This window comes from Chiroxiphia lanceolata, chromosome 29 (assembly GCF_009829145.1).
Source record: "Chiroxiphia lanceolata isolate bChiLan1 chromosome 29, bChiLan1.pri, whole genome shotgun sequence".
NCBI lineage: Eukaryota > Metazoa > Chordata > Aves > Passeriformes > Pipridae > Chiroxiphia > Chiroxiphia lanceolata.
In genome coordinates, this window is record NC_045665.1 from 1,389,755 (window position 1) to 1,408,649 (window position 18,895).

General features: G+C 57.4%; 2 protein-coding genes and 1 long non-coding RNA gene across 6 annotated transcripts in view; 2 read left to right on the plus strand and 1 right to left on the minus strand.

Annotated features, from left to right (window-relative positions):
• Positions 1-3,763, minus strand: part of CDC42SE1 (CDC42 small effector 1) — a 6,494-nt gene extending 2,731 nt beyond the window's left edge. The window contains exon 1 of one of the 2 annotated variants that reach the window (XM_032713347.1): positions 3,460-3,763. The gene's annotated coding sequence lies outside the window, so the exon portion shown is untranslated. Of the gene's footprint in view, positions 1-2,347; positions 2,661-3,459 lie in introns of those variants that run through there. The other variant, XM_032713348.1, reaches the window with a different exon arrangement.
• The window catches only part of MLLT11 (MLLT11 transcription factor 7 cofactor), a 24,921-nt gene extending 14,889 nt beyond the window's left edge, over positions 1-10,032 (plus strand). Inside the window, exons 2-3 of one of the 3 annotated variants that reach the window (XM_032713345.1) lie at positions 6,638-6,648; positions 8,357-10,032. In XM_032713345.1, coding sequence (XP_032569236.1) covers positions 8,366-8,650 — 285 coding nt within the window. In that variant the 5' untranslated portion in view covers positions 6,638-6,648; positions 8,357-8,365 and the 3' untranslated portion in view covers positions 8,651-10,032. The other 2 variants (XM_032713343.1, XM_032713344.1) reach the window with 2 other exon arrangements.
• A 924-nt stretch (positions 10,033-10,956) lies between these two features.
• On the plus strand, positions 10,957-13,577 carry LOC116799886. Its single transcript, XR_004361132.1, has 3 exons — positions 10,957-11,867; positions 12,630-12,732; positions 13,391-13,577. It is a non-coding gene; the product is annotated as an uncharacterized LOC116799886 (long non-coding RNA).
• Positions 13,578-18,895: the final 5,318 nt, after the last annotated feature.

The window sequence follows — 18,895 nt, forward strand, 5'->3', positions numbered from 1 at the left end:
GAGAACCCGGGGATCACACAGAGACTGCCAGGAGAACTCTGGCACTGCATGGAGACCCCCAGGAGAACTCTGGGATCACAGAGAGACCCCCAGAAGACCCCTGGCACTGCATGGAGACCTCCAGGACACCTCTGGCACCGCATGGAGACCCCCAGGGGAACCCTGGGATCACACAGAGACCGCCAGGAGATCCCTGGCACTGCATGGAGACCCCCAGGAGATCCCTGAGATCACACAGAGACCCCCAGGAGAACCCTAGCACTGCATGGAGACCCCCAGGAGAACCCTGGGATCACATAGAGACTGCCAGGAGACCCCTGGCACTGCATGGAGACCCCCAGGAGATCCCTGAGATCACACAGAGACCCCCAGGAGACCCTTGGCACTGCATGGAGACCCCCAGGGGACCCCTAGGATCACACAGAGACCCCCAGGAGAACCTAGGGATCACACAGAGACTGCCAGGAGACCCCTGGCACTGCATGGAGACCCCTAGAAGAACCCTGGGATCACACAGAGATCCCCAGGAGACCCCTGGCACTGCATGGAGACCCCCAGGAGATCCCTGAGATCACACAGAGACCCCCAGGAGAACCCTGGGATCACACAGAGACTGCCAGGAGACCCCTGGCACTGCATGGAGACCCCTAGGAGAACCCTGGGATCACACAGAGATCCCCAGGAGACCCCGGCACTGCATGGAGACCCCCAGGAGAACCCTGGGATCACACAGAGACCACCAGAAGACCCTTGGCACTGCACGGAGACCCCCAGGAGACCTCTGGGATCACATGCAGACCCCCAAGGGACACTGAGCATCCCACAGAGACCCCCCATGGAGACCACCAGGGATCACACAGAGACCTCCAGGATCACATAGAGACCACCAGGGATCATGCAGAGATCCCCAGGAAACACCTGAGATCACACGGAGACCATCAGGGATCACATGGAGACCCCCAGAAAAACCCTGGGACCACACGGAGACCACCAGGATCACAGAGAGACCCCCCCCAGGGACTCTGGCCGTCCCACAGAGACCCCCAGACGAGCTCCCCATGGCCAGGGCTGGCCGAGGGCAGGACACAGCCGAAGGATGCTGCGGCAGGATGGGGGGGATGGAGGCGGCCGTGGCAAATCCCAACTCCCTGAGCCGGGAGCTATAAATATCCCGGCCTTTCCGAAAAGGGGCCGGAGGTTGAGCTCTTCCGCTGCAGCTCCGAGAGCAGACGGGGGGGAAAACAAACAGGGGCCGGTGGGGTTTTACCCCAAAGCCCCACGGCCCTGCCCGGGGGAGGAGAGGGGGTGTGGGAAGGGGGGTTCACCCCCAGAACGGGAGTTCCCTTCATCCCAAGGGGGCACAGCTCCTGTGCTGCAAAAGCACCCGGAACTCACCCGCCCAGGAAGGGCCCGAGCACAGCCCCGTGTGAGTGTGAGAGTCTCTGCGCCGGCCCGAGGCCCAGCTGAGCCAGAGCCGGGCCCGTGGGTGCCGGACCCACCACAGAGGCAAACAGGAAGAGTTCCTTCCTCTGCCCCTGCGCCGGCGACGCCGGATGGGCCAAAGTCCGCGGCTGCCGGGCCGCACTTCCTGCTCCTGGCGGGGAGGAGAGGGGCTGTGGCAGCAGGGGCAGCCCCCCAGCATGGGGGTTAAACCCCCAAAATGGGGTCTAACCCCCCAGAATTGGGGCTAACCCCTCTGGGGTGAACGGGGGGGGCTCTGAGCCCAGCCTTGGCACTGTCCCACCCGCAGCCTGGCCAAGGCCAGAGGGCAGGATCCGGCCCCAAGGACCCCACGGAACAGCACCCATGGCCCATCCCCGTGGTCCTGGGGCACTCGGGGGTGTGGGTGCCCGCTGTGCCCGCTCCCCCCAGTGCCAGCCCGGCCCTGTGTCCCAGCCAGGAGGACTGAAGGAGCTCCTGGTGCCCCTCACCCGGGGCCCCGTTCCCCAGCACCCCCGTCCCCGAGTGCGGCTGCTGAGAACGGGCAGGTTGTGACACATCTGGGGCTGTGCCCCGGCACCCCCCGGCCTCTCCCCTGGGCCTCTCCCCCCCGGCTGTGGGGCAGGGGAAGAGGGGGCTGCCTTTCCTTCCCAGCCTGATTTCCTTAGGAAACAAGGCTGCCGTGGCTGGCCCCGCCACAGCCCCGGATCCGGCAGCGCGGCGGAAAGGCCCGGCTGGGGGGTACCCCCCAAATTCACCATCGCAACCAGCCCTGGGGGCGCTGGAAGGGGCTCCGCGGGGAGCCCCCAGAGTGGGCTCAAGCCTTGTAGGAGCCCTCCAGGGGTTCCCACCGCCACGACCCCCCTGCTCGGACCCCTGTGACCCTGGACACCCTCCCGGCACCCACCGGGGCCTCACGTCCTCGTGCCCAGCGAAGGGCTCCGGCCGCTGGCTCCGGCTGCTCTCCCGGCTCCGGCCGCTCTCCCGGCTCCAGGCGGTTCTGTCGGCGGGTCCCACGGGCTGCAGCCGCCCCAATTCCCCGCTCTGGGGGGGGTCCCACGCCCCCCACACGCCCTCAGCCCACCCCTGCGATGAGCTGTGTCCGGTCTCAGCCCAGCTGGGCGCGGGGTGGCCCCGGTGAGGGCGGCTTAGGCCCGGCCTGTGCCGGCACTCACAAAATGACTTCCCGGTTGGGAAACCACCGCTCGGCTCTGCGTCACCGCCGGGGTCTGGGGAAGGGGGGGGGGGCCCACTGTGCAAGCCCCCCAGTGCTGGGGGGTCACCCACTCCAAGGGTGCTCCTGCTGGGGGTTCCTGAAGCTCGGAAGGGACACAGGGACACGCTGGGTGAGAGCCCTGGGGTGCCCCAGCTGCGGGCCCGGGACCCCCGGGATGGGGCGGCAAAGTGGGGGTGAACCTCCTTAGAGTGGGACGGTCATGGCTGCGACCCCGGCCCTAGAAGGGCTGAGATCCCCGGGGGTCCTGGTAGGGCTGGGGGGGGTCCTGATAGGGTTGGGGGGATCCTGATAGGGCTGGGGGTTCCTCACAGGGCTGGGGGTTCCTGATAGGGTTGGGGGGGGTCCTGATAGGGTTGGGGGGGTCCTGATAGGGCTGGGAGGGGGTCCTGATAGGGCTGGGAGGGGGTCCTGATAGGGCTGGGGGGATCCTGATGGGGTTCAGGAGTCCCAGAAAGGCTTGAGACCCCAGGGAGTCCTGGTGGATCTGGGGACCCCAGAGGTGCCGGAAAAGCCGGGGGGTCCCCGCAGGGCTTGGGACCTCGGTGATCCTGGTGGGGCTGGGGGGTCCTGGTGGGGTTGGCGGGTCCTGGCAGCGCTGGGGGTCTCGGTGGTCCTGGAGGTCCCGGCAGGACTCCCTGGTCCCACCAGCGGGCTGCAAAGGGGGGGGTCGTCCTGCCGCCCCCTCCTCCCGTTCCGGTGCCGCTCCCCGCCTTCCTACGAGGGTCTCGGGGGCCCTTCCGCGGGGTCGCACCCCCGTCCCCTCCCGGTGGCGGCCCCATTACCTGTCCCGGCGCCGCTGCGGGTCCCGGTGTCCGGCTCGCAGCTGCCCCAGGCGTGTCCCGGGGGTCCCGGGGCAGGTCCCGGTGCCGGTGCCGGTGCCCCGCTCGAAGCCCCAGGCGCGGCCCGGGGGTCCCTGTCCCGTTCCCGGTGCCGGTTCGCAGCCCCAGGCGTGGCTCGGAGGTCCCGTTCGCGGTGCCGGTTCGCAGCCCCAGGGGTGGCCAGGGGGTCCCGGTGCCGTTCCCGTTCCCAGCCCCAGGCGTGGCCCGTGCGGACGCGGCGCAGCTCCCGCCGCCCGGCGCGGCCCGAACCGGGCACAGCGCCCTCCCTTGGGCCCCGCCGGCACTGCAGGGGAGCGGTGGGGGGGTCCCGGCAGGGATGGGGGGTCCCTGGAGCCCTGGGAGGGCTGGGGGTCCCCGGGGTCCCACCAGGAAACTGGAGGATCCCTGTAGGGCTGGAGAATCCTGGGGTGCCAGTACTGGGGATTCTCGGGGTCCCAGCAGGGCTGGGGGGTCCCTGGAGCCCTGGGAGGGCTGGGGGTCCCCAGGGTCCCAGCAGGAAACTGGGGGGTCCCTGTAGGGCTGGAGAATCCTGAGGTGCCAGTACTGGGGGTTCTCGGGGTCCTGGGAGGGCTGGGGGGTCCCTGGAGCCCTGGGAGGGCTGGGGGTCCCTGGGGTCCCAGCGGGAAACTGGGGGGTCCCTGTAGGGCTGGAGAATCCTGGGGTGCCAGTACTGGGGGTTCTCGGGGTCCCGGCAGGGCTGGGGGGTCCCCGAAGCCCTGGGAGGGCTGGGGGTCCCTGGGGTCCCAGTGGGAAACTGGGGGGTCCCTGTAGGGCTGGAGAATCCTGGAGTGCCAGTACTGGGGGTTCTCGGGGTCCCAGCAGGGCTGGGGGGTCCCCGGAGCCCAGGGAGGGCTGGGGGTCCCCGAGGTCCCAGCGGGAAACTGGGGTGTCCCTGTAGGGCTGGAGAATCCTGGAGTGCCAGTACTGGGGGTTCTCGGGGTCCTGGGAGGGCTGGGGGTGCCCAGCAAGGCTGGGATCCCCACCAAGTGCTGCTTGTGCTTGCCCCCGAGCCTTATTCCCACTTTTTCCATGGATATGCCCAGAGCTCTTGGGGGACCAAAGCACCCAAAGGCGTGGGAACCCCTGACCACCCTGCTGCCGGTGTCGAGAGGTTTCACCATTTCCAGCTCTGAGCCTTTCTGCTTGCACAATATCTGTGGGGTCCTCCCACCGCCACCACAGTCCTGCCACTGCCACCACGGTCCTGCCACTGCCACCACGGTCCTGCCACCACCACCACAGTCCTGCCACCACCACCATGGTCCTGCTGCCACCACTACCACGGTCCTGCCACCACCACCACAGTCCTGCCACTGCCACCACCACTACGGTCCTGCCACCACCACCACAGTCCTGCCACTGCCACCACAGTCCTATCACTGCCACCACAGTCCTGCCACTGCCACCACAGTCCTATCACTGCCACCACAGTCCTGCCACTGCCACCACGGTCCTGCCACTGCCACCACAGTCCTATCACTGCCACCACAGTCCTGCCACTGCCACCACGGTCCTGCCACTGCCACCACGGTCCTACCACTGCCACCACAGTGCTGCCACTGCCACCACGGTCCTGCCACTGCCCCCACCGCCCCCACGGTGCTGCCGACACAACCCTGTGGCTCCAGCCACTGGTCAAACTGGCCTGTGACCTCCAGGGTGTCCCCTCCGGCAGTGCCCATCCCACACAGAGGGATCCACACAGGGGGGAGCTCCGGAGCATCCTTTCCCATGTCAGCCCCCCAATCCCAACCATCCCCGTCATTCCCACTCCAGAAATCCCAAACAAGGCGGCGCTGTCCCCACTCAGCCAGGTCTCTGTCCCACGCTGTCCCCAGCCCTGGGGCTGGCCCTGGCTGGTGGCCCTGGCTGATAATCCCCCAAGGGTTTGTGACCTCGTTCCAGCTGAAGAGCCCGTTTTGTTGGTCCTTGTGCTGCCAGAAGACATTGTCCCCCTCACAACCCTCCCAAAACCATCGAGTCCAAAGCTGTGCCCCCACTGCCACATCCCCCCAGGGAGTTCAGCCCCAGGTCCCTTCCTGGAGAGGGACGTGGCAGGTTTTGGGTTGTCACACGTGAGCCACCCCTTTGAGGGGGTGACAGAGACCCCAAAGAGAAGCAAATGGGTGACATCCAGCTCCCTGTGGAGTTGCTCAGCCAAGCTGCCCCCCAGGCCTGGGGGAACCCCAAAACCAGCATCTCAACCCCTCAGAGGGACCCACATCCTGCCACGGGCCCCCAGTTGGAATTCTCCGGGTGCTGGGTGCTGGTGGGGCCGAGCTGAGCACGAGGGTCTATTTTGGAGCAGGAACGTGGGATCCTCTTGGGCTGTGACAGCCGTGGGGAGGAGGAGGAGGAGGAGGCAGAAATAGCCTGGCTGCAGGCCGAGCCCTGGCACAACCAGCTGCACGCAGGGAACCAGGGAATGGGGAGGAAAAGGGAGGAAAAAACCCTAAAGCCCTGAAGGAATGTTGATCTCGGGCAAAGCCCAGGGAGAGGAGGGTGAGAGCTGCTCTCACCTCTCAGGGCTGTGGATCTGGCCTGTGCCCCCCTCAAAAAAGGGCTTTTTGGGTGCCAGGGCAGAAGATTCCCTGGTCTGAGGGGTTGCACTGGGGTTTTCTTCACTGTCCCTCTGACACTGGATCAGCCCAGGGTGGGAATTGGGGGCAGCAGGGCTGCACGAGGTGCCCCCCAACCCTGGTTTGCAGGCCCCCCCCTCAGCCCTGGCACTGATGCCAGCTTCGGGTGTCTCCCTCTATTTCCAGCTCCGTGTCTGGCTCTGGACACAAAGCCGGGATATTTTTGCCGTGTGGCCTCAGGACCAAAAAAATACTCACAGTCTCAGCCATAAGAAAAACCCCTTTTCCAGGTTTTTTGGAACCAATTGTCCCTGTGCCCTCCCAAGGTTTGGGGGCACCCAGCACCCCGTTCCTTCTCCTGCAGGTAAAAGAAATATTTGCCGGCTCCACGGAGACAGAAAACGCCCCGTTATCCCCCCCCCCAAAAAAAAACCCCACAGTTGAAGGTTTCAGGAGCGATCTGGGGGTTTAACATCTCATCTCGGGGGTCCAGCGCGCAGGATCCCCCTCCCCCGAGCCTCCGCCCCCGCCGTCCTCCCCCTCCCCGGCGCGGGTGGGAGCCGCTGACTCATCTGCCACCATCATCATCCCCCCCCTCCCCGAGGAAGGCGATCCGAGGGGCTGCATTGCAGACCCAGCCGCGCCCGCAGACAAAAGCGAGACGCTGCCGAACACCCGCGGCTGCCTCGGGACACAAAGAGCCCGCCCGGCACCGAGAGCATCCCCCCGACCCGGCACCGAGCGCATCCCTCCGACCCGGCACCGAGAACATCCCTCCGACCCGGCACCGAGAACATCCCTCCGACCTCGGCGCAGGTGAGGAAGGGATGCGGGGCAGGGAGGAATGGAAAGCCAGAGGATGCTTTTGGGGAAAGCGAGGAATTTGGGTGGAGGGGGGGTGTGTGTGCGTGTTGGGAGCGTTGTTTTCTCGGGGGAAATAAGTGACAGCCGGCGGGGATTTAAGGCGATAAAAGGTGGTTTTGCTTCCAACGGGATGAGCAGACCCCGCTGATCCCGTGGGAAATGCTCCTTCTTAGGGGAGACACGCGACACAGGAGGGCTTTTTTTTCCCACGTTCATTCCCTTTTACTGGATATTTGAATATTTTACTTGTCACTTAACTCCCTTTCCCCCCTCCCCTTGTCACTAAACTCCCCTTTTTTCCCCTTTGAAGCTTTAAAATCCATGTCCACAACACCCATCACCATTAAAATAATTCGCTGCCGTTGTGCAACAAGAAACTCGGGGATGGATCCCCAGGGATAAATCCCCCGAGGGGAAGAGACTCTTTCGAAGCCCCGTGGCTCGATTTGCCCTGAAGGGGTGACACGGGAGCCTTTCATTGCCTCAGAGTGACATCGGGAACCTCAAATGTAGCAGCTGCTCATCAGCACAGACAGGGCACGGTCCAAGGTCTGCCTGAGTCATCCTTTGGAATTCTGCTTTCCAAGGCTTAAAACAGGGGGATCAGCGGGAAAAAAAAAAAAAAAAAGAGGATGTTTTGGGTTATTCTGATTTTTCCCCACCTCCGATGGAGGTGAGCGACATAATCCTGCCGGGGAAAAGCCAGGCAGTGACTCAGCTGATCCCTGTCTCCTCCCGCTCTTTCCCAGCTCTCGGTGGATCGGGGCGGGGCTGGCAGGGGGAATTCGGCAGCACGGCGTGGCAGGGATGGGTGGGGTGTGCTGGGAACACCGAGCCACGCTGCTTCCAGCCCTTTCCAGAGGGTTCTGTCACGGCCCCCTGGGCGATGCGATGGAGGGGGGGACCTGCAGGGACCCCCCCATTGCCCAGCACGGGGAAAGGGAGAGACCCTTGTGTGCTGCCTCATGGAAAAACAGTTCATTTGGATGCTGTTTTCCCTCCCTCCCAGCAGAGTGGGATGTGGGGGGCAGCCCAGGGTGGATTTCAGGAGGAGCAGGTCCCCACCCTGCCCTTCCCTCATGGGCTTTGTTTGGATGGGGAAACTGAGGCACAGGGTGACAAGTCCCTTGCCCCCTCCCCTCCAAATCACAGCACAGAGCAGGGCTGTGACCAAGGCCGTGGGTGAGGGCTCAGATCTGCAGTTAGACCCAGCCAGGAGTCAAAAACCTCCCCAACCCCACGCTCTCCTCCTCCAGGAGTTCACTTTTGGGAGGGGGCTGTCTTGTGGGGTTGAGTCAACACGGGCAACACCTGAGATTTTTCAGCCACTTTGAGGCAACTGCTGCGTGTCTGTCAAGCTTTTCTCCCCCTCTCCTCTCGCCCTGCCCTCCCTGCAGAGCCCCAGGATGCTGGACACCATGAGCAGCCAGTACGACTCCTTCATCTACTGGCGGATGCCGATCCCGCGGCTGGACGTGGCGGAGCTGGAGGGGCTGGGGCTGGCAGACATGGCCCTCTACAAGCCCAAGGTAGGGCTGGGCCAGCTCGTGGGCCAGCGGGAGCGGCTCAGCCAGGACCTGTCCCCGGAGGAGGAGGAGGAGGAGGAGGACACCCTGCTGCAGTTCAACACCTTCAACTTCTGGCGGGCTCCCATTGCCAGCATCAGCTCCTTGGATTTCGATCTCATCTGAAGCCCTTCCTGCCCCTCCTCACCCCTCCCTGCTCTCCCCCTCTCTGCCAGGGTTTGGTTTTCTTGTCGCTTCGGGGGTCGTTGGGTTGGTTTTTTGTTCGTTTCTGGGCGGTTTTGCCATCGCTAATTAACTCAGCAGTTCCCCCTGGGCTTGACGGTGATGGGCTCCCTGAGAAACCTTCAGCCTCTCCCCGCTCCTCCCCTCTCCCTCCCTTCTTGGCAAGGAGAGGGTAACAACACCAGGGGCAAATATGAGGGCAGGGGGCAGAAAAAGCCCCTCCTGCTCCCCCTCTCCGTGTCTGGGAGGTGCTGGGGGGGTGTTGGTGTGACCGTGGCTGTCCCTGCCCTGTGTGACACGTTTTTCACCTCATTTCTCGTCTGCTTTTTTAAGAAACTCATCTGTGCAATCGGAGCGGTGGGAATTGACCCTCCTCTGCCTTCCCCTGGCCCAGTTTCTCCCAAATCCGCCTCATTCCTTCCCCTTCCCCTCAGGAATTCAAGGTGGAAGAGGCAGGGGTGTGAGAAAAATAATCACTTTGAGTCTTGGGGCTTGAGTCCAAGCAGAAAAAAATGATGTCCAGGAGGGTAAATACACATGGAAATGCTCTGACCTTGCTGGGTGGGGTCAAGGCTGGGTGTTCACTGCCCAAAATTTGATTTTTTTCATCTTTTTATGCCTCGTGTGCTTTATTCCCGGTGTGACTCCTGGCTGGGACAGACACCAGGCACATCATGGGGTCCGTGACAGGGGTTGAACTGAAAGAGAAGATGGAGAATTTAGTTTGATCTTACCCCCAAATGGAAGTATTTCAGGTTTCCTACCCAATTAATCAACCACTTTAAAAATAACCAAAAAAAAAAATGCTGCATTTGCTCAAGTGGAGGCCTTGAGTTTTCTTCGGGGAGATCTTCACCTGCTGAGGTTTATTTCTGAGCATCACCTCAAAATGGGGGGAGAAAACCCCAATTTAAACAGTTATTTTCCCTCCTCCACCCCCAAGATTGTTTTTCTGGGATTGGTTTGTCTTCTTGAATGTGCTTTTTTTGGGTTTGATTGGGGTGAAGTGATGTGGAGCATCCCAAAATTGTCCTGAGAGCTGGGGGGGAACGTGGCTGGGGGCAGGCCGAGGCAGCACTTCAAAAGTGCCACAAATAGGCAAAAGCTGGAAAAAAATCTGCATTCTACTGTGAAAATGGAATGCAGCTCTCCTGTAATCTCCAGAAATAACCAAGTGTGCTGATTTTGAACCATCCGTGTAAAACCAGAGGTGAAAAATGTAAATTCTCCTCTGCAGAGCTGTTTGACTTCTGTGTTCCCAGCTGGGAAAACCCACAGGAGAAGTATTTATTATGAAACCTTAAATAAAATCAGTTAAAAACATACACATTCCTGTGGACATGTAGACTGGCATCAAGTTCTACGGATTTAAGTTGTTTTAAATCTTTTTACAGTGAGCTGAGAACTGACCCCTGTGTCTGCTGTGGAGGACTTAAGTGTGGAAAAACTAAGCCTAAAGGATTAATTTAAGCGCATTAAGGATATTATTTACACTTCAGCTTTTACAAGCCCCACAGGAAAACACCCCAGGGAAGAAGAAGGCCCCAGACTTCCGAATTTACCTCAAAAAAGGGCATTTTGAGTGGGTCAGGGGCACCTGAGGGGGTTACACAGTGAGGAGAGGGGTGTCCGGCACCCTGAGGGGGGCTCAGTCTTAGATACTCAGAGGGGACTGATACACACAGACTACTGAAATACGCACATGTATATATCTAAATATACATATGCATTTATAGACACTGACCCATCGAGGGGCTCAGGGCTCTGTAAAGCATCAAACCCCCCTCATCGCCTCAGGGAGGCGCCGCCGCCATTTTATATTTGGCGCCAAAAGGCCTCTGAGGGAACTACCGCAGGGTCACACCCTCTGCTTATTGATATCCTTCCGCTAGAGAAAAATACTCCCCTCCAGGGCTCCCTCGTCGCCCTACGGGGGGAAAGTGACGGAGAAAAGAAGGAGAAATCCCCAAATTCCGCACAATCTCCTCGGAGACAGAGCGCGGGGAGGGCCAACCCGCCCTTCCTCCGCCGGCGCGGCACGGACTCTTTTTTTGGCGGAGCGTTATTCTTCCGCCGTCACCGCCTCGCCCGGGCTCGGTGCCGGGGCCGCCATTTTGTGAGGCCGCGGCGAAAGGGGCGGGAACGGCGGCTAAAGGGGCGGGAGGGGGGGGTTCGACAGTCGCTTGAGCGGGGCCGGGGTTGGCCTGAGGGGTGTGGGGAGGAGCCCTCCGTGAGGGGGGTCAGGGAACGCTCTGCAGGGAGTGGTCTTGAGGGTCTGAGAAGTGGGGACCCCCATGAGGGAAGGGGATGGGGGACCATCTGAGAGGGATGATCTTGGGCATCTGAGGATGGGGAATCCCTGTGAGGGGATTCAGGGGACCCCCCCCCTCCGTGAAGGAAGAGTTTGGGGGACTTTCAGAGGGGGACGATCTTGGGGGTCTGAGGAGGGGGCACCCCCGTTAGGGAAGGGGTTGGGAACCCTCTGAGGGGGGTGATCTGGGGGATCTGAGGAGGTGGCACCCCCATGAGGGAAGGGGTTGGGAACCCTCTCAGGGGGGCGATATGGGGGGTCTGAGGAGGGGGCATCCCCGTGAGGGAAAGGGTTGGGAACCCTCTGAGGGGGCGATCTGGGAGGGTCTGAGGATGGAGGGACCCCGTAAGGGGAGTCGGGGGACCCCCCTCATGAGGGAAGGGGCTGAGGGACCATCTCTGGGGGATGGTCCAGGAGGTTTTTTGAAAGCCGAAGAATGGGAAGCTTTAGATTAGATAGTGGGGAGAAATTATTTGCTGTGTGGGTGGTGAGGCCCTGGCACAGGTTGCCCAGAGAACTGTGGATTCGTCATCCCTGGAAGTTGGATGGGCCTTGGAGCAACTTGGGATGGTGGAAGGTGTCCCTGCCCATGGCAGGGGGTGGAATGAGATGATTTTTAAGGTCCCTTCCAACTGAAACCATTCCGTGCTTCCAAGATGTTTCAAGGATGTTAAATACCAGGGAAAGAGTGGTAAATGTATCCCTCATCCCAGTTTTTCCCAGGAAACGGTGCAGAACCAGGTGGAGACTGATCCAGAGAGAACAAACCCCATCACCAACACCGTGGCTCTCACCTCGCCCTTCGTTCTCACCACTCTCATTCTTCAGCAGGTGCCAAACCCATCTCAGGTAAGGTTTTATGGCGCCTTGAGGGGGAAAATCTTGGGAAAAAAATCTCCTAGGGTCTCCCACCAGTAGAGGGCAGGTGGATATTTAGTAAAGAGAAAGGGCTGAAATGCAGCCAAACCCGCCCAGCTGCTGCTTCCTGCCCCGGGATGTTTTTACCACGGGAGGTTCCTACGACTGGTGTAAACAGAGGTGGTTCCAGTGCGAGGGGCTGCTCACTTTACTGCAGGTTTTTGAGTGAGGGTTTTGCTGTTTACAGCCTGTTTAGACCTTCTCCTGGTGGGAGTTCAGCCCTTTAGTTGGAATAATTTTTCCTTTTCCCATCGCTTTGGTGTGGAAATCCATCCCCTTCCCTCTCTGCCTTTGTTTCACTTTGCTCCCCCTGTCCCGTGGATCCCTCTCGAGTCCCGTGGATCCCTCTTAAGTCCCTTGGATCCACAAATCCCTTGGATCCATCCAGGCTCTGTGGCTGAACGGGATCTCCTTGCAAAACCCCCACCTCTCCTTTCCATAATCCCCTTTTCCAGTGCCACCAACACGCCACCCCCCACGTGGGACTGGCCTAAAATACCCCGGGATTTTCCCTCTAAGACACTTCCAGCGTCAGTCAGAGCTTGGAAACAGCCCGTGCTGGGCCTTGTCAGGAGCTGAATTTCTCATTTCCCACGAGGGGGCATCAGCGACCACCTTAATCTCAACAAAACCCTCCCGTTTGACACTCCCAGATAATGATTTTTCCCTTCTCTCTCTCCTGTTTTCGAGTAGGAACGAGGATCTTTAGCTGGGCTGAAGGTTGGGAGGTGCTGAAGTCTCTTAAGCCTGCGGTGTTTTCACCTGCCAGACCAAGTATTGCGTGAAAATAAACCTGGTAAAATCAGGTGAAAAAGAGAGAAAATAGGTTGCAAGGGTTAAATCAGGAGAACTTTAGGTGAACTTCCCCCTGTGTGCTCCTAATCTCTTCATCTGCCCTGGCCCCGAGGAACAGGATCTCTTTTTTTTTTCCCCTTTTTAAAGACGAATTGTGGGTTCTCTGCACCCATTTAGGTAATTTCCTGTTCCATTCTCCCCACGTCTGCTTTGAATAGGAGTTAACTGTGGTCAATTGGAGGAAGAAACATTGTTTTTGGGGCGGGGAGGGCTTGTTGATCTCCTTTCAATCCCCCTCCCACTGGTTCTCCCGGTGCTGAACCCCAGAGGGGAGCAGGAAAGGCCCGAAATGCTGAAATCCAGTGGCACAAGTGGCCAAATTGTGCAGCAAAGGGGCAAGAAATGGAAAAATGTTCTTTAATTTCCACAATTTTGAAAGTAGACCCATCCATGACCACCAGGAACAGCTTCGGGTGGGCTTCAGTTTTAATTTAAATTCAATTAAAAATGTCAGAGCGGGTTCAGCCCGTCCTAGAATAATATCAAAGCCCTTTTTGCAGTGACTTTTTGGAGAGGGACCTCTGATTAAAAAACTGTCTGTGCCCCTTCCCTTTCTCCACTGGAGAAAATACTTCATAGCTGGTTGTTTTGATCTCTAGGTGATGAAATTGTTGCAATGTTGTTGGCAATTTAAGAGGTGGAAGCCAGTTTGCCTTATTTTGGGCTGAGAAGTAGATGATGATAATACTTGGGTGACTTTGGGTTGTTTATTTATTTAGTGGAAACTAAATAAAATGAACAGCCTGTGGATCCCCGAGGAAATAAATGGATTTTTGTTAACCACCAGGTTTGACACCAAGGTTTGTTGCCCTTGATGTGCTTTAACAACCACTTTAAAAATAAATAAGGGACGTGGCTTGACTTTAACACACAAACCTGGACAAAATAGTTTGGAATGAAATTGTCTCCCATGTTTTCGAGGCTCTGGTGATTTTTTTTCTTAGAGGAAAGTTCGTGTTGTTTGTTTGGTTTTGCTTTTTTAAATCGTCTTTTCTGCCGTGCCTGACCTTTAATTAACTCCAAATTCGTGAGTTTGATAAAAGTGGAAGTTTATCTGATCCCTTCACTTCTCAGTTCCGTTCTTTTCCCCGAAGCCAAGCACATTTTTTTTTTTTTTTCCCTGCAGTCTCAGAGGGGAGTCATTTAAATTCTTGAGGCTGCTGGTGCCACAGCACTGATTCCTTGACCTGTGGTGCTCCAGTGTTTTCCTGTCTGGCACCAGCAGCGGGTCAGATCCCGGTTTCCTGTGCTGGGAGCAGGATGCAGCCAAGGGAAGGGCCATGGAAGGAAGCTTTGCAGAGCCAGGGCTGCTCAGCAGCTGCCTCCAGCTCCAGGGGGGTTCCTTTGTGTAGGAATCCACACCAAACAAACTCCTGAAGGTTGGAAAAGACCTCCAGGATCACCCACCCGACCTTCAAATGGACTCGATGTTCTTTGGGGGGTGTTCTGAACCCTCAGACCTCGACTTGATCCTCTTTCAGGGGGTGTTCTGAACCCTCAAACCTTGACTTGATGCTCTTTGGGGGTGTTCTGAACCTTCAGACTGTCGCAGTTTGTGGGGTTTCTGGGGACCTTGACTTGATGCTCTTTGGGGTTGTTCTGAACCCTCAAACCTTGACTTGATGCTCTTTGGGGGTTGTTCTGAACCCTCAAACCTCGACTTGATCCTCTTTCAGGGGGTGTTCTGAACCCTCAAACCTTGACTTGATGCTCTTTGGGGGGTGTTCTGAACCCTCAAACCTTGACTTGATGCTCTTTGGGGGTGTTCTGAATCCTCAAACCTTGACTTGATGCTCCTTAGGGGGGTGTCCTGAACCTTCAAACCTTGACTTGATGCTCTTTGGGGGGTGTCCTGAACCCTCAAACCTTGACTTGATCCTCTTTCAGGGGGTGTTCTGAACCCTCAAACCTTGACTTGATGCTCCTTGGGGGTTGTTCTGAACCTTCCAACCCTGCTGGTTTTACCCTAAACCCCTGTTTTTGCCGAGGGGCAGTGCTGTTATTTTCTTTTTCCTACCCACACTTGCCGTATTCCCACATTGTTTCCCCCGATCCCAGGAGCCTCAAGCCACACACTCGAGCTTTTCCCCTTCGGTTTCTATTCCAGGAAGAGAGAAGGAAACCCTTGGCTCTCATTCTCTTGGCATTTGCTCCCTTTCCCAAGGTGGGACGGAGGAAGGGGCGGGAGCAAAATGCTCTGGGGGCTCTGCCACCCCCGGGGTCGGTGGCGTGTCCTTGTCACCATCCCTGGAGCAGCTCCGTGGGTGGGCAGCAGGGTGAGGATACAATCCCAAAAGGAGACATTCCAGCTGCCTGTGCCCCCTGGGTGGGCAGCAGGTGAGGATACAATCCCAAAAGGAGACATTCCAGATACCCATGACCCCTGGGTGGGCAACAGGGTGAGGGTACAATCCCAAAAGGAGACATTCCAGCTACCTGTGACCCCCCCCCCGCTGAGGTTGGCAGTGCCAGGTTAAACATCCACGGGAATTCCCGGGGACTGGGGGTGGTTAAATCGCTCCTGGGATGTTTTGTTGCTGGGATGTTTTGTTTTTCTCCCTGCAAACCCGACGCCCTCGGGAGCAGAAATGCCAAGTTGGCCGTTGGCACTTTGGCAGCCGGGCAGGGACTGTTTGTGCATCCCGTGGGAGTAAATCCCTGAACCGGTGGAACCACGGCCTGAATCATCCCAGAGTGGGTCTCAAATGGATCAGGGCATCAGCCTCAACACTGAAACCATGACCTGAATCATCCCAGAGTGGGTCTCAAATGGATCAGGGCATCAGCCTCAACACTGAAACCACGACCTAAATCATCCCAGAGTGGGTCTCAAATGGATCAGGGCATCAGCCTCAACACTGAAACCACGACCTAAATCATCCCAGAGTGGGTCTCAAATGGATCAGGGCATCAGCCTCAACACACCCTGTGCTGTGAATTGCCCAGGGCACTCAACATGAGCCGGAGTGTGCCCAGGTGGCCAAGAGGGCCGATGGATCCCGGCCTGGCTCGGGATCAGGAGCAGGGCAGGGATTGTGCCCCTGGGAGGGGGAATCCCCTGGAGTGCCGTGTCCAGCTCTGGGCCCTCAGCTCAGGAAGGACATGGAGGGGCTGGAGCAGGGCCAGGGAAGAGCAGCGAGGCTGGGGAAGGGTCTGGAGCACAATTCCCGTGAGGAGAGGCTGAGGGAGCTGGGGGGGCTCAGCCTGGAGAGGAGGAGGCTCAGGGGAGACCTCCCCACTCTGCACAACTCCCTGACAGGAGGGGGGAGCTGGGGGGATCAGACTCTGCTCCCAGGAACCAGCAGCAGGACAAGAGGGTCACCAGCTGTGCCAGGGGAGGTTTAGGTTGGATATTAGGGAGGAATTCTTTCCAGGGAGTGATCAGCCCAGGGAGGGGGTGGATTCTCCATCCCTAGAGGTGTTTAAGCCCAGACTGGACGTGGCATCAGTGCCACGGGCTGGGAACCACGGCGGGGTTGGAGGGAGGGCTGGACTGGATGAGCTCGGAGGTCCTTTCCAACCTGGCTGATCCTGGGATTCTGTGATTCCATTATTCTGTGATTCCATTATTCTGTGATTCCATTATTCTGTGATTCCATTATTCTGTGATTCCGTTGATCTGTGATACTATGATTCTGTGATTCTATGATTTTTATGATTCTGTGATTCCATGATTCCGTGATTCTGTGAGTCCATTATTCTGTGATTCCACGAGTCTCCCAGTTTTACAAGACCCATATAAACGATATTCCACAAACCAGGGCAGAGCTCCAGGCTCTGTTTCCCTCAGGGATGTCATTCCCTGCCTTGCCTACTACCGCCAATTCTTCCAGCCTGTCCCAGGGATACTCCATTATTTGGATTAACTTCAGGGCAGGAAAAGAGGATTAGGAAGCAGAGCAGCTCTTTAACACACACACACACACACAACACACACAGAGGTTACATCAGCCCTGTCTGTTTACAGACTTTCCCTGCTGAAAAAAACAATTTTAATTATTCCCAATTATTTGCCAAATTGCTACAGCTCATTCCTGGCTCGGGGCACAAAGAGGGAACTGTTGAGGTAGCACCACCTTCAGCCTCTCACATGAGCTTTCTCCTCCTTCCCCGAGCGAAAAACTTGATGTTTACAGATTAGAAGATGTTTATTCCCTGGAAATTTGCATGTGCTCAAAGCTGCTTGGGAGCTTAGGGCCGGGAATTATCCAGGAGAACTTCCTATTCCTCAAGTTCACCCCGTCTGGGCTGGAAGTTGCATTATTGAGGCATCAAAATGAGACGTTTTGTTTTTTTCCTCACAAGTTTTTGGTTTGTTGGTTTGGTTTTTTTTTTTAAGATGCAGATTTTTGACTTGTTGGGTATTTCAGCCTGGGAATTGTCAGGCCACAGGGTCTCCTCTTTCCCCCCAAAACCACCTGGGGGGACATTTTGGGAAATGCTGGGACATTTTGGGAAATGCTGGGACATTTTGGGAAAACCCCAGGGCAGTGTGTCATTAACCACCCCCTGACCTCCCAGTTCTGACTGTACCTGTGGGGTTTTTTACTGGGGTGGGATTTAGGATTTCCTGCCACCTCCCAGTCCCGCTGTTCACAGAGGGAAATCACTCCGATTTTCCCTCTTTTTGGTTAAATTTGGGGCTGTTCCAGGCGGTGCTGCCCCCCCCCCCCTCACCCTCCCTCTCCTCCCAAAAAGGAGCTTTTAAACCTTGACCTGGAGAGATCAGCAGCTTTTCCCCCAAATTCCTCCTGGCCAGGTGACCCCACGGCTTATCCTGGGATGTCAATACCTGCATTGTTGGGAAAAGGGGGAGAAATCCCTCCCTGCCAGAGCAGCTGGATTAGTGCTGAGCTGCCTGGGAATTCCAGCCCAGCCCAGACTTTGTGCAAGAACCTGCAAATCCCAGGGACCAGATCTGGGACCTCGACAAAAACCACCCTCCTGGGGTGTCGCTTTAAACATTTTCGGACCTGTGGGAGGGATTTTTTCCCCCTTTTATCCACGTTTTTGCCGTCCAGAACTCTGAATTTTTCGAGTTGAGGCAGTGTTGGGTGTTTGTCAGGGAATACCAACCTTCACCTCTTTGTTCCAGGAACAATTTAGGGGAGTTTTTCCACCAGACCATCCGAAGGAATCATAAAAAATTCCTTCATTTTTAGGATATTTAGGCAAATATCCTACTTGCCACGGTGTAAACTGATTGCACATGGAAATCCAGATGGGACAGCTCGGGACTTGGAGATAAAAATGTCATTTTTTGTTTAACTAAAATTTGTATTTTTTAAAGAACTCAAACCTTTTTATTTTCCCTTCCCCCCCAAACTTTGCTGATTTGGGTCTGTTTGACCGAAAAATCGACAGTTTGGGCCTTCTTTGAACCAAGAACCTGCACCACCAGATGAATCCAAGGCAGATCCTAATCCTGGGAGTTCTTTGTGGATTTAAAGGACACTTTCAACTTTTGTTTGACCGTTTTGCCTGAAATTCGTGGTGTTATTTGTAAATCTGAGGAGTCTGGCAGCTGTTTGTGTTGTGCCTTCCCTGCTCGGGAAAGGCACCCGAAAAAAAGGTGATTTTTACCCAAAAAATCCCTTCAGCCGGGGAAGAAACTTCCCCTGCGGAGGAGGAAATGAAAAATAAAAAGTCCAGGGGCTCATGGGACCCGATTTGGGTTGGTTTGGGGTTATTTTGGGTGGAAATAAAGCTGTGAGTGCCGTTGCCTTTTGGGGGGGAATCCCCTGATTTCAGTCTTTGTGGTACAGAAGGGGCCCCAAAACCGAGGAGAATTTGAACTCTGCCTGGAATTCAAACCCGGGACAAAACAAAACAACGAGGTTTTTAAGGCCAAAGAGGCGTTTTTGGGGTCAGTAAATTCCCTCCCCCGGGAATCTGGGCCGGGCTGTGCCCGCGCCTCGAGCCTGGCATCCCATCCCTGCCCGTGTGGGCAGGAGAATCCCGGGAGAATCCCGCCTGCCTTCCCTCTGCCTGACCCACTCTGGGGGCAATTAACCCCCTCTGGGGGTAATTAACCCACTCTGGGGGTCATTAACCCACTCTGAGGGCAATTAACCCCCTCTGGGGGTCATTAACCCCCTCTGGGG